The sequence below is a fragment of the Gopherus flavomarginatus genome, chromosome 1 (genome assembly GCF_025201925.1).
Source record: "Gopherus flavomarginatus isolate rGopFla2 chromosome 1, rGopFla2.mat.asm, whole genome shotgun sequence".
Taxonomy (NCBI): Eukaryota; Metazoa; Chordata; order Testudines; family Testudinidae; genus Gopherus; species Gopherus flavomarginatus.
In genome coordinates this window covers 74788009-74802601 of record NC_066617.1, presented here as the reverse complement: position 1 = coordinate 74802601, position 14593 = coordinate 74788009, and the positions used below count along the sequence as shown (strand labels likewise).

Genomic DNA, 14593 nt, shown 5'->3' with positions numbered 1-14593 from the left:
TTATAATTTTAAAGGAAGTAAATAGTCCAGTACAACTGTAATTGGAGCTGCTACTGGAGAAATCCATGCTGCCTTGTCCACATAGAAAATCTCTTCCATTGGGCTTTTTTTGCCACTCTGGTCCAGGATTTTTCTTTGGACCAAGATGTCTTGAACATGCAGCAGAGCAGCTTTTACTACAGATGTCAATCAGCTAGCATCCAAGATGCCAGATTCAGGGATGTCTGATTTGGATTCAGGATTGGGCCATTGTTCTGCGAGACAAGAGTCAGTAGGACCAGCAAAGTCATGAGTCTCCTCCATACTGACAGGTTAATAAGAGTTGAGTACCAAATTGTCTGGCCCATGTTCGTGCTATCATAAATGACCTGAACTGTGTACTGTCTCCATTTCCTGAAGAACCTGGGTATCGTGGGCATTGATGTACAGGTACATAATAGACCAGGAGCCCACAGAATAAGGAGGGCATCCAAAAGGGAACCCGCACTCATGTTTCATGTCTCCCTGGAATAGAAGCTCAGGCACTTTTGTAAATCCCTATTTGTGCAAGAGGCTTATGTAGGTCTGCAATCTTGTGGCATGACTCATGGTTCTCAGATAAATCTCTGATGAGTCACTCCGCCAGTTTGTTCTAGAGCCTAGGAGGTACAGAGCACCATGAACCAATCCATGGGACCAAAGAGGGGATCACAGAAGCAAGGGTAGCCATATGGAATTTGAAACAACCAGTGAAGTTTGAGATAAAGATCAAGGATGGGTCTCCAACCCCTTTCTTCTTTTTAAGAAACAGAATAAAATCCTCTGCCTCTGAACTCTGTGGCATTTCCTCTACCCATCCCAGTTGAATGAAGGAGTCCGCATCTTGTTTAAACAATCTCCCATGAGAAAGGTTCCTTAAGATGGACAGGATAGGTGAGGAGAGGACAGAAACATTTTGAAATTGGATTGCTGATTATCTGCAGGATCCACAGATTTGAGGTTATCCCATGCCAGCCAGTTGCCAAAAGGAGTGTTGGAGGGATCCAGCCAGAGTCTCAACACACACACACACGTCAAAACTGGTTCTTTCCTGCAGCCTCAAGTTGTGGAGCAGTCAAGGAAGAAGCAGAGGGTTGCCTCTCGTAAAATCACTGCTTCCTCCTCGGGATCTCCTCGGACTGTTGCTTAGTACCATACTGAGACTGTGATCCCTATCGGTAGAACATCTGCTGTTGTTTTGGATTCTTCCTCCTTGGAGGCTGGTACATACAGGCCCAAGAATCTTAAGATTGTTCTGGAGTCTTTAAAGTATATGGAGCACTTCATAAGTACCACTATTAAAGAGGTAATTGCCTTTGAATAGGAGGTCCTCAGTGGTAACCTGGACCTCCCTTGGAATTTCCAATGCCTTAAAACTAAGCAGACTTCCTCATCACCATGGCATTGACCATTGTTCTGGCTGTTGTGTCTGATACATTGAGTGTCCCTTGGAGAGTCATTCAGGCTGCGAGCTGGCCTTCTGTCAAAGGGGACTTCACTTCCTCATGCTGGTTTTTCACGAGTCTGTCCATAAAATTGCAAAGTTTGTCCCATATAAAATAAATTGTATTTGGGGAACAGCTCCTGATAATTCGTTACTCTCATCTGCAGGCCTGCTGTGGGGTACACCTTCCTCCCAAAGAGGTCTAACTTCTGGTCTTTGTCCCAAGGGATGGTCTTAAAGCAGCACAGCCAGCGTGACTTCTCATGAGGACTAGCATGTTGGTAAAAATACTCCAACCCTACAGCAAACTCCTCTCGGCACTTTTTGATGTTGATGTGACCAAGGCCAGCCTATGTCAAATCACTTTGGACATTTCAAGCAGTCTGTTATTAATGGGCACGGCTGATTGCCCCACAGAGGAAGGCTGCACCAGAAGTCTGTGTTGCTTATCCTGGATAACCTGCAACAGGATAAGCAGCATCTCCACCAACCTTTTTAGCAAGTCCTTCTAACTCAGAAGCTGTGTTGGAGGCTTAACCACTTTGTCAGGACAGAATGAGCTGACTGGAGGCTCGTATACTGTTGGAGAGTAGTGAGCTCCATAGTATTCTTCCTCATCCTCCAGAAGCTGAATTCAATACTGAAGTGGAACCCAGGATGACTGGAGCTGCTTCTTTGGCAAGAGGGACCTGGCTCTCAAGACTGTGAATAAAGCCAGCTTCCTGGAACAGGGATTCACCCCTCTAGGGGTACCAGTACAGCCTCAGTTGATAGGGATAATAAGGATGGTTCATGAGTGGGTAGCAGGTGGGGTGTGCTCTGTGGGTCCATGATGATCTTCTGGTGCCCCTCCAGTATTCTTCCTTGTAGTCTCTGCCTGATTCCCACTGTGACACTCACAGAGGTGCGGGAGCCACTCCGGAGAAAAAGCTCTGCTATGTACCTCTGGGGAAAAAGAAAAGACAAACCTCTTCCAACAATGGGGCAGACCTATCAGGTGTACTCCATCTTGTGGGAAAGTACCTTAGCGTGTTTGGAAATTTCTCCCCATAGCTTCCCAATGAAAGGTGAGTTCTATCAAACCTGGAGGCAGCACTGTCTTTGGTATGGAAAGAGGCCATCTACAGCAACTTTGGGTTTGGTGCCGGGGTACTGGTACAGGATTGCACTTCAAGGCTTTTGGAGGAGTGAGCCTTAGGAGAGGCTTTCTTCATCCCATTCTTGGAGAGGAGGATTGGTACCTGCCCTGGTCCCTGAAGCGGTGCTTTTTAGGGCCCATTTCTGAACATGTCATCTGTGCGGCTGATAAGTGGGTCTTATGAAAAGCCACCAAGCGTGGCATCTCAATTCATGAGGGCATTGGCAGCATGGAGCTAACCAGACACCTGGAGGGTCTCTGAAAGTCTACTCGGATCCAATGAGGTTTGCACCTTTCCAAGATGAAGAGTTTCAGCTTTGCCTCTGTAGTCTGAGTCCTCTTGAAGTATGACATGCAGATTAAGCAGCACTCCAGAGGAGTGGCCTTCTTCAAAGGACAGCAGGCACAAGGAGTGTCTCTTGTTCATGGGCATAGCAATGTCGGAGGAGGAGGAGCTCTTTAACCACGGTGACTTAGGGTTAGCCGTTGTACAAGGGGGGGTCTGCACAAAGCAGAGATCTCTTGTACGGAAAGGAAGTGGGAACTATCACCACTTTATCTAAAACTAAGTACTTCAAAGCAATGGGCAAAGAAAATTTATCAACAAGAACTAAGGCTAACAATAAACTTTTCCTAGTGAGAGAAATAATTGTGCTAGCTACTTGCTAAGATCAAAGAATGTGGATACTACAAGGTCTGTATAACAGCCACAATCAGTAAAAAGGAACTAAGTGCAGGTTGCGGCTGGTCCACACTTTATCCTTTCAGATTCAAGGAGCAAAAGTGCAGTCAGGGTGCAAACATGAACCCATTGGACACTGCTATTCAAAAGAATCCAACCTCACATGCCTGAGGTACATGTGCACCCAGAGTGCAATCTGTGTGGATAATTGCTCAAAGAAAAAATTTCAGTTCCCAGACATCTCTACTCCTAATGGCGCAGTGGGAACTGGGGAAAAGGGATGAGGGTGGGATGTCCTTTTATCCCATTGATCCCTGACTGCCAGAATGGTCCTTGGAGCCAGAGACGTTCAGTAATGCTTAGAGCAGTCTCACAACTACTTTAGTTGTGCAAGAGGGAAAAGCCCAGAAACATAGGACCCAAGATTCATAAGTGCAAAGGTTACTTAAGGTCACTTTTGCACAAATACCCCGTCAAGTAGTCCTTGGCCACTGCTCAGAATCAGAATTTGGAACTGGAGGCAAGACACACAGTACTGCAGCTACGAGTGTCAAAAAATGACTTGGTGTTTGGCAAGGTCTTTATGATTTTTCAACAATATATGTTAGCAACCTCTGAAATTGGTTAGTATCACTTTATGTAGTGACGAGATAAACAAGTACAGTGGGGGGGTTTTAAAACCACCTTGTTTCAAGTTTCTCCCTCTATTTAATTGATCTGTAGAAAGAATCTGTTTTTATCTATGACAACCTGAACTGGGTTGTGGATTCTGATATTTGTGGACAGCTAGTGACAGGAGCCTTGGAGAGACACCGAGCACTTGGTAGTAGAAGGTCAAAATTCACAAGTAACAGCATAAGGATCCTATCTGGGCAACAGTCATTGTGATTTCCATTCCCAAGCAGTGCCATAAAGAAGCAGGTGGGAGCCAGAGTTAACACAGGGAGAGCTGAGTGACTTTAGGGCATCAATCCTGCAAACACTTCTGCAAATGAGTAACTTCCTGCATCTGAGTATTCCTATTGAACTCACTCAGTGGGGCTAGTCATATGAGTAGTTACTTGCCTCCATTTACAGGATCGGAGTTTACAAGTGCAATGGCAGAATATTTTCATAAAATGTTGTGTAAAAGATTTGCTTTTAAATACACATAAAAGTGTGGTTTTGTAAATTTTCCATTATCTTTCTCTTTTACAAAACATGAAACAGTACTTCTAACTTCAATAACCATAAATATGTAGAGTATCAGAGGGGTAGCCCGTGTTAGTCTGGATCTGTAAAAGCAGCAAAGAATCCTGTGGCACCTTATGGACTAACAGACGTTTTGGAGCATGAGCTTTCGTGGGTGAATACCCACTTCGTCAGATGCATTTGACGAAGTGGATATTCACCAAGGATAGCTCATGCTCCAAAACGTCTGTTAGTCTATAAGGTGCCACAGGATCTTTACTGTTTTCATAAATATGTAAAAACATACCTAAATACATAGCACTACAATATTTATCAATTAAATTACTATGGATTTTGATAACATATGCAGACTCAATGTATAATTTTTCAACTTCATTTTCTCAGTTATTTTCCAAAATAGCCAGAGTAATTAATACAGATTATTGATTCAACATGTAAGATTAAACAGACATTGTGAAGGCAAAATTGACACAATTTTTAGGTTTAGTAGTAATAAGCTGTTACAAAACTCATGACCAAGAGAAATGTTTCCATGAGGATTTTTAATTCCAAAAGAAACAAAATACACCTACAGCCCCCCCACCACCCTCACAGTTTCGTCTGAAATAAAGTTATATATTTATACATATATTATATATGTCATATAAGTATTATTTATATAGTATGTAATAATTATAAAGAAACATTACTTTGGTGGTTTTGCAACCAATATATCCATTTTTATTTATTTATAAATTTGTATTTTGTTTTCAATATATTTTAAACTCAACAGTGCTTCTTTAACCAATTGCTTTTGAAAGAAAAAACATTGTGTATGTACTAAACACACACAAAAAGCCTTACCAAAAGTCACTGTTTTAAACACACATAAATCATTAGCAAAATGCATGATTATGGAATTTGCTGATGCTTAAAACTTATTCCACCGGGTGAGATCCTTATTAAAACTTCTACTGATTTCTGTCTACACTGTCTATGCTGTTCTAACACATATGTTTATCTACTATGTATGGTCAACATCTTCATGAATATCTTATTGCATACTGAACAGTATAACAAACTTTTTAATCTGTTTGACTACACAGAAACGGTTTAATAAAAATTGTAGGGCTGTCAATCACACTTAACTCACTCGATCAACTCAAAAAAATTAATTGTGATTAATCGCACTTATAACAATAGAATACAAATTGAAATTTATCAAATATTTTCGGATTTTTTTCTACATTTTCAATATTGATTTCAATTACAACACAGAATACAAAGTGCACAGTGCTCACTTTGTATTATTATTTTTTATTACAAATATATGCACTGTAAAAATGATAAACAAAAGAAATAGTATTTTTTCAGTTCACCTAATACAAGTAGTGAAGTACAATCTCTTTATTGTGAAAGTGTAACTTACAAATGCAGATTTTTTTTTGGTTACATAACTGTACTCAAAAACAAAACAGTGTAAAACTTTAGAGCCTACAAGTCCACTCAGTCCTACCACTTATTCTGCCAATCGCTAAGACAAACAAGGTTCTTTACACTGATGGGAGATACTGCTGTCTACTTCTTATTTACAATGTCACCTGAAAGTGAGAACAGGTGTTTGCATGGCATTTTTGTATATGGCGTTGTAAGGTATTTACATGCCAGATATGCTAAACATTTATATGCCCCTTCATGCTTCAGCCACTATTCCAGAGGACATGCTTCAATGCTGATGGTGCTCATTAAAAAAGAAAAAGTGTCAATTAAATTTGTGAGTGTACTTCTTGGGGGGAGAACTGTATGTCTCCTGCTCTGTTTTACCCACATTCTGTCATATATTTCATGTTATAGCAGTCTCAGATGATGACCCAGCACATGTTCGTTTTAAGAACACTTTCACAGGAGATTTGACAAAATGCAAACGAAGTACCAATGTGAGATTTCTAAAAATAGCTACAACACTTGACCCAAGGTTTAAGAATCTGAAGTGCTGTCCCAAAATCTAAGAGGGAAGAGGTGTGGAGCATGCTTTCAGAAGTCGTAATACAGCAACACTCTGATGCGGAAACTACAGAACCCAAACCACCAAAAGAGAAAATCAACCTTCTGCTGATAGCATCTGACTCAGATAATGAAACTGAACATGCATCAGTTTGCACTGCTTTGGATCATTATCAAGCAGAACCCGTCATCAGCATGGAAGCATGTCCTCTGGAATGGTGGTTGAAGCATGAAGGGATATATGAATCTTTAGTGCACCTTACACTTAAATATCTTGCAACACCAGCTACAACAGTGCCATTATCTCCTGCAAATTGTAGCCAACCTTGTTCGTCTGAGTGACTGACTGACCAAGCTGTAGGACTGAGTGGACTTGTAGGCTCTAAAGTTTTCCATTGTTTTGTTTTTAATGCAGGTTTTTTGTACATAATTCTACATTGTAAATTCAACTTTCATGATAAGGAAATTGCACTACAGTACTTGTATGAGGTGAATTGGAAAATACTTTTTTTACAGTACAAATACTTGTAATCAAAATAAAGATAAAGTGAGCACTATACACTTTGTAGTCTGCGTTGTAATTGAAATTAATATATTTGAAAATGTAATAAACATTCAAAAATATTTAAAATAAAAGGTATTCTGTTGTTGTTGAACAGTGTGATTAATCGCGATTAATTTTTTTAATTATCTGACAGCCGAAAAAATTGATTACTGAAAGCAATAGCTTTGAAAAAATATTTTAAAAGTTAAAAAGAATAAACCAAGACCATTTTCTGCTAGTGTTGTCAGTATACAGCAGAAAGTAAATATGAAGTAAGGGCTGATATATAGCAATATGAGATTGAAGATGGTAATCTACGCTATAGCACCATCTGCTGTTCCATCTCAGCTACTTTATAAAGGAACCAAATATAATAACTCCCAATTATCCAAATAGCATGAGGGACACGGATTTTATCTGGATAAATTAGACTATGAATAATCAAGAGGGTAAAAGCCATTCAACTGTGGGATAGCCTCCCCAGCAGCCGGAGTCTCCTCTTCCTCTTTGCAGTCCTGGCCAGAGGTCTCTGCTCTGCCCTGTTTCACTCACTCCCGCCCTGACAGCAGTGCTGCAGAGGGCTCACGGAACTTCCGAAGGGCTGATGACACCCAGCCTCTGCAGGGGCAAAGTGTGAGGCATAGCATAGACTCTGGGGCTGGGACTCTGCTCTGCCCTGCCAGGACTGCAGCCTTCCCTACACCTTGTGCCTTTAGGGATTAGGTGTCACTGGCACTGCAGCAGCGCAGGGAGCCCTCTGCGTCTCTGATGTCAGGGTCCTATTCACTCACTCTCATGATAGCAGGATGCAGAGGGTTCCCTGTGCTGCTGCAAGAGCCATTCAGCAGCAGGGTGTAGGGTGGCCTCCTTCGTGTCCGGGAGCTCTGCCTCTTCCTCACAGTCCTGTTCAAGGGGGACTCGGTTCTATTATATAAACCTTCACATTATCTGAATCCCTTCTGTGTGTCCCAGCATGTGATTATATGGCGGACAAGAAAGGGATTCAGAAAAGGCAGAAGTTTGGATAATAGAGTTTTGGATAAATGGGAGTATATCGTATATGTTTACAAGGTCAAAGCATCCAGAATTCCACAGATTCCATGACCTCCATGAAAAAAAATCGTAGCCTTACCTATAATTTATTTTGAAAATACTAATGGTGACTTTGGTTTAATGATACCTTTCAGACACACAAAATGAGGGATGGAGGGACATTAGATGAGTTAATCTGAGAAGCAGATTATTTTTTTACAGATGTACTGATATATCCCACAGCAAGGATGGGCAGATTGTTTTGTTGGGTTGTATGCACAAAGATGTACTGGGAGCTAAAACAAAAATGTTCAGTCTCATGATATCATCATGCCTCTTCTGCCTTGTTTGCTGTTTACATGAGGTTTCAATGTTTTGGAGATTTGTGAATAATTAAAATATACCTAATTAAAATGATATTCAATGAAAATAAGGAAAATAATATATAAATTCACTAGTATTTATACATATTATACTGGCATTAGACACATATGAACAAAAGCCAAAGTGCCCACACAACTGTTAACAGATGGTATATGCTTCACTTAAAATGCAGTAGTCTGAAAGTACAACGCAGTAATAATATAAAAAGACATAACAGTTTCCAAAATGACAGAACATTATTACTCAAATTGTAAGCATAGTTTTTAACTATTTTCTGAATACTGAAATATTCTCTTTAGGAGTCGATTTATTAAAATGTGTTATTTTATTTGAATTTACCTGTCCCTTTGCTATCAGGTAAGCAACAATAGACGTATGCCCGAACTGGGCAGCCAAGTGAATACAACTGCATCCTTCCCCATCAATCAGTGACGGATCTGCACCATACTTCATCAGTTGTACAACCATGGATAAGTGACCCTGTCTAAACAGAACAGTGAACACAAACACACCTGGTTAATTATATATATAAAATTTGGTAACATATTTGGATAGAAAAAATGTTAAATTCAAGCATTTTTAATTAAACAATTATATCATATCACTCTGAACTGAAGATTAGGACAACTTTTCCTTTGAAAATGATGATCATTATGCATCTGATTCTGCAAACATGTGAACAACCAAGTATGAGACTAATTAATTTTAAATTTTGTTTTTAAAATAAAGTCTATAAACAGATTTTTATTTTTATTTTTAGGGAGGGGATGCAATGTATCCTTCTATTACAGGGAAAACAAGTGCTGCTTTGGGGCCAACACTTTCCCTGCACCACATTAAAAGCATCCATAAAATCTTTTTTAGCATAATAGCCATCAGTATTCTCACCATTTTTGTGATAAGGTGCCAAATATGCACAGCTGTCAGTGCACAGCTGCAACACCAAAAAATAGGCCCTTCCAGTCAATCAGAATATGGCTTTGGTCAATTGGCGTTCAAAAGTGACAGTCAAATATTCTCTGAACCTGACTGAATTTAGAACAGTAATGGATCTGTTTAAAAGTTCATCTTATAATACATATATCGTCAAATATGATCTTTAGCCTCAAAGGAATAAATTAGTTTTAATATTTAAAACTAACCCTAACAGATTAGCCTAATGAGTGGATTTTTCCACTCATTAGTATCAACATAATTTAATATTTTAAATGTTCCAAAGCCCAATATCCCAGGCCTCCTTTTTGCACTACATAATTATGAATATTAGTACATATATAATTTCTTTCCCATTAATTTCTACTCAACTGTATCTGCAGGAGTAACTACTAGAAGACAGTTGTCTGCCCAGTACTGTACACAGGAGTTTATCCACCCCTTTTATTCTTTAACAGTGTCCTACATAATAATTCTGATCTCTCCTGGTGTTTAAAGTGCACCTTTAATAATCTCAGGAATTTATGAGGCAATGGTCTGGACAGCATCAGACAAACTGTCTCCTAACTGTCATCCTTCACTTCTGTATTACTAAACCCCACCAGATACTCAAGAGCAAGATTCCCAAAGCAACAGTGAAGAGAGCTGCAAAGCAACCACTGACTCCAATTTTTAAACAATATATATCCTCTCTTATAATAATGATCAGTCTCTTCTACATCTGAAACTAGCAAACTGATCAATAGATGACTGAATGTCCATGTCCTTAGAGACATAAACATATAAATGTACTCAGTTACTACCATCAACTCAGTTTCTCAAGTTCATTTATGCATGGAGGCATAACACATACTCACAATAGAAGCATATAACGGAACTGTCATTCAGATAATGAACAAATTACTGTCTAATTAAACTGGGAGTAAAGAATATCCAACAATTTTTCCCCACCTCGTAGCCCAGTGAAGTGGGGTGGAATTTAAATCTCCTCCCAGCTGATCAACAATAGCACCCTTTGATATGTAGAATCTAAAACCAGAATGAAAAACATACATTTAATGTAGATTGTTTTGATTACAATCATAAACATGAAAGATAAGTGACAAATATATAAGTAAAAAGAGACATAAAATGCAGGTTTAAAAAAATATTCCCAGTCTTCCTATAACAGATCTCCTCCTTGAAATTGCCGGTCTTGAATTTTTGACACACACAGCTTTTTGCTGGTCTAGTCTTATTGTAACATTACTTTTATTAACAGCAAGATTGCTAATTTAGTTATCACTATATGTGTTAATGTAAAAAGATTTACATTATTGTAAATAGAGGGAAGGTTATTTACAATTTTTTTTTAAACTACGTTCTAATTAAAGTAAATTTGATAAAGTAAAGAGATCTTTGTGTTTGACTATGGAAAACAGACAGGAATATTTGCAGAATTTTAGTGAACATAAAACAGTTTTAGACAATTAAACTTGAAGCATGTTATCATCACTGGAATGCCCCTACTGAAATCACTGTTCCAAGAATGAATGTTTCTGTTATGCTTTTAACCAAGTGTAAAGATTTTACATGCTTCTCAATTACAGTTATTAGACAGAGGACAAAAAACATTAGATACTTTAAAAATGACTGGACAGAAATTAATTTTTCTGAAAAATATTTTTAAGCAGATCAACCACCTGTAGGACAAATTCAATTATCCACATTTAATCTGTAGCAAATTCATATTTATAACATATGCACAGTTTTTGTGAGCTAATTATTTTCCCTACTGAAGTATGCTTTCCCTGAGAGATTAAATTGGTAAAGTGAGGAAGACAATGCAAGTCATAGCTAACTAACAAAAAAGGCAAATATGTTTTTAAACACAAGTCTTGTTAAAATTTCTAACAATATAGTTTCTTCAATGCAGGTCAATGGAAACCTCTGTAACAGCTATAGCAGAATCTTACATGCAAAATTTGGTCTCAAATCCAGATTTCAGACATTTTAAAATTTGGAGGTGTTCAGATCCAAGTTTTTAGTTCAGCCCAGTATAAAGCAAGAAACCACCTATAAAATTCAGATCTGGACTCCAAAACAACCCTCCAATCCATCCCCAACCTGGTGGATGTTCAGATCTGTCATTCTGATTCATTACCCTCTCAATTTTCAATAAGTTATTTTGCTAGTAAATCATGTATGAAGAAATCATATGACAGGGCTCAAAACATCTAGTTACAAGAACATCTACAACAGAAGAAACGGAGAATATTGGGTCTCTTTTTTAAATTCTAGATGCCAACAAAGAGAAGTTATATATCACTAACTGTTTGCCTCTTTCACAGTGAGGCAGGTCTGCATGCAGCCAGTTAGGAGTGACATAATTAAATTTAAAAGCAAATGTAAACCCTGTAATCAAGAAAGACAGGAGCAAGTGAATAGTCAGGAGGGAGATTTTTTATATATAACTTTGCAGGTGAATTTAGTGCTTATGAAAGTGAGTGAATAACTATACTAGTCAGAACTAGCCATCATGCAGGCATGGTACTGTCCAGAACTTCCTCATTAACCTCAATTCTCACCTACATCACTTCTATACTTCAGCAAATCCCTGACAAGGGAATGACCCCTACTTTTGGACAGGAGAATAGTTCTGTTTCAGCACTCATTCAGCCTTAGGACTCTATTAAGAACAGTGTCAATTTAGAGGGGAGTATTTGTAATACGAGCACGTGTCATCCAAGAACTCAATCCTGATCAACCCCTTGGATTTCCTGAATGAATAAAAGAATACATGATTACTTTTTAACAATGGCTTTCAGATGCTACTGTACCTTTTAAATAAAGTAATATAGATACCAGACCAAAAAAAAAATACATATAGGTTGGTAGTTTAAGTTGTTTAACACTTATCTGACATTCCAGCCACTGTAGTTGTCAAACAAGCCAGAAGGAGAAGGAAAATAAGAAGGGGTTATCAAGAAAGGGAAGAAGAGCAGGAAAAAGACAAAAATCTCTCTCACAAGAGAGTCCCAGTTGCTTGAAGAATCCAAGTGCCTTACATTTTATCAATTATGTACATAGACCCTCCCTCAAAATGATGGGGAGAGATAGAAGACTGTCTGCCTTTTATCTAAAAGAAGATGGACATAAACGTGAATTTAGAGATACAGCCACAATCAGTGTTATCTTTTTACACTCTTCCATGACAGTGTAAAAGGAGATTAGCTGCCTTTGCCACAGGAGCTGCAATAACACTTGTTTTCCTGTCTTTCAAACCAATGACTAATGTACTTCCATGTCTGTATTTCTCCTTCAGTGGTTCTGCGTAACAGAAGGCAAAATGAACTGCAACAAGAAAAAAGTGCCCTTAAAAAGCAAATCATGATGATAACCGTCGCTTGGTGAAGGATCTGGTGGCCAAAGAACCTATAACAACAGACGGGACATAGAGACTACCTGGAGAACCTCTTTATGCCCCATTTTTGGCTTTTCATATTTGGCTGTGTGTGCAGTTGCACACGCACATTAACAGAGTAGAACTATCTTGAAACCTGCACACTGAGTCAGCAACTTCATGTCAAGTGCTCTTGGGATCCTGCCAACTCCCATGTTATATTGATTACCTACCTAATGTATACATTTAGCTCATTTTTTTAATGTAATATAAAAGGAATCGTGTACCACTCACACACCTATGATTTTGCAGAGTAACAAACACTAAAGATTATTCCTTCAGAATTTATAATCTAAAAGTTCTGAGAAGTAATAAGGTATAAAACGTATCCTTGTAGATCTTATACTTAGGATTTTACTTTTCTTCATTTTTCTGAGTTTATAACAAATCCCACCACTCTAAGACTCCAAGAGTTTAAATCAAGATTTAATTTCTATTATTTGAAAGAGGTTATAACATTAGTTACTTTAGTCTTTGTTGTTCTAAAAATATAAAAGATTTTTTCTTTGGTCATCACTTCTTGTATTGTATAAGAGAAAAAAAATGAAATAAGGGAATACTAGAGTTCTTTTTTGCATTAGATCAAAGGCACTTATAACCTTAGTCATCTAGAAAATTCACTGCTTTTTTCCGTAAGATTTCCTTTCCCCAGGGAGGGAAAATTGATAAGTCACAAAAAGAACAAGATATTTCAAGGTCACTAGAAGTGCCATTCACTGGACCTGAGAATTTTGCAGTAGCATACTTGCATTGCAAATACTGCAGCTGAACAGCTACTCTGAAAAGTTTAGCTGATCTGAACAGGCCTTGGCTACTGGGCATTTAACCGGTCTTATTCTTGGGTATTATGGCATCACAGAGATTCTGCAAAATATCTAGACCGGGGTTTCTGGCTTTTATTTTTTATTAGCGCTGTCAAGCGATTAAAAAATTAATCAAGATTAATAGTGCTGCTAAACAATTACAGAATATCATTTATTTAAATATTTTTGGATGTTTTCTACATTTTCAAATATATTGATTTCAGTTACAACACAGAATACAAAATGTATTTTAGATTTATTTTTGATTACACATATTTGCACTGTTAAAAAAACAAAAGAAATAGTATTTTTCAATTCCCCCATTACAAGTACTGCAACCTCTTTATCATGAAACTTACAAATGCAGAATTATTACCAAAAAAAACTGCATTCAAAAATAAAACAATGTAAAACTTTAGAGCCTACAAGTCCACTCAGTCCTACTTCATGTTCAGCAAATCGTTCAGACAAACAAGTTTGTTTACACGTGCAGGAGAAAATACTGCCTGCTTCTTGTTTACAATGTGACCTGAAAGTGAGAACAGGTGTTTGCATGGCACCAGCATAGCAAAATATTTATGTTCCAGATGTGCTAAAGACTCATATGTCCCTTCATGCTTCAATCACCATTCCAAAGGACATGCGTCCATGATGATGATGGGCTCTGCTTTATAATGATCCAAAAAGTGCAGACCAATGCATGTTCATTTTCATCATCTGAGTCAGATGCCACCAGCAGAAGATTGATTTTCTTTTTGGTGGTTCAGGTTCTGTAGTTTCCGCAACGGAGCACGCTCCATACCTCATCCCTCTCAGATTTTGGAAGGCACTTCAGATTCTTAAACCTTGGGTCAAGTGCTGTAGCTATCTTTAGAAATCTCACACTGGTACCTTCTTTACATTTTGTCCACTCTGCGTGAAAGGGTTCTTAAAATGAACAACATCTGTTGGGTCATCATCTGAGACTGTTATAACATGAAATATATAGCAGAATGTGGG

The 14593-nt window shown here is 38.3% G+C and overlaps 1 protein-coding gene across 1 annotated transcript in view; it reads right to left on the bottom strand.

Annotated features, from left to right (window-relative positions):
• Window positions 1-14593, bottom strand: part of ZDHHC17 (zinc finger DHHC-type palmitoyltransferase 17) — a 138369-nt gene that overhangs the window by 86608 nt on the left and 37168 nt on the right. The window contains exons 4-5 of the mRNA XM_050935455.1: window positions 10301-10378; window positions 8756-8900 (exon numbers count right to left, since the gene is read on the bottom strand). Of these exons, the coding sequence (XP_050791412.1) occupies window positions 8756-8900; window positions 10301-10378 (223 nt within the window). The remainder of the gene's footprint in view (window positions 1-8755; window positions 8901-10300; window positions 10379-14593) is intronic.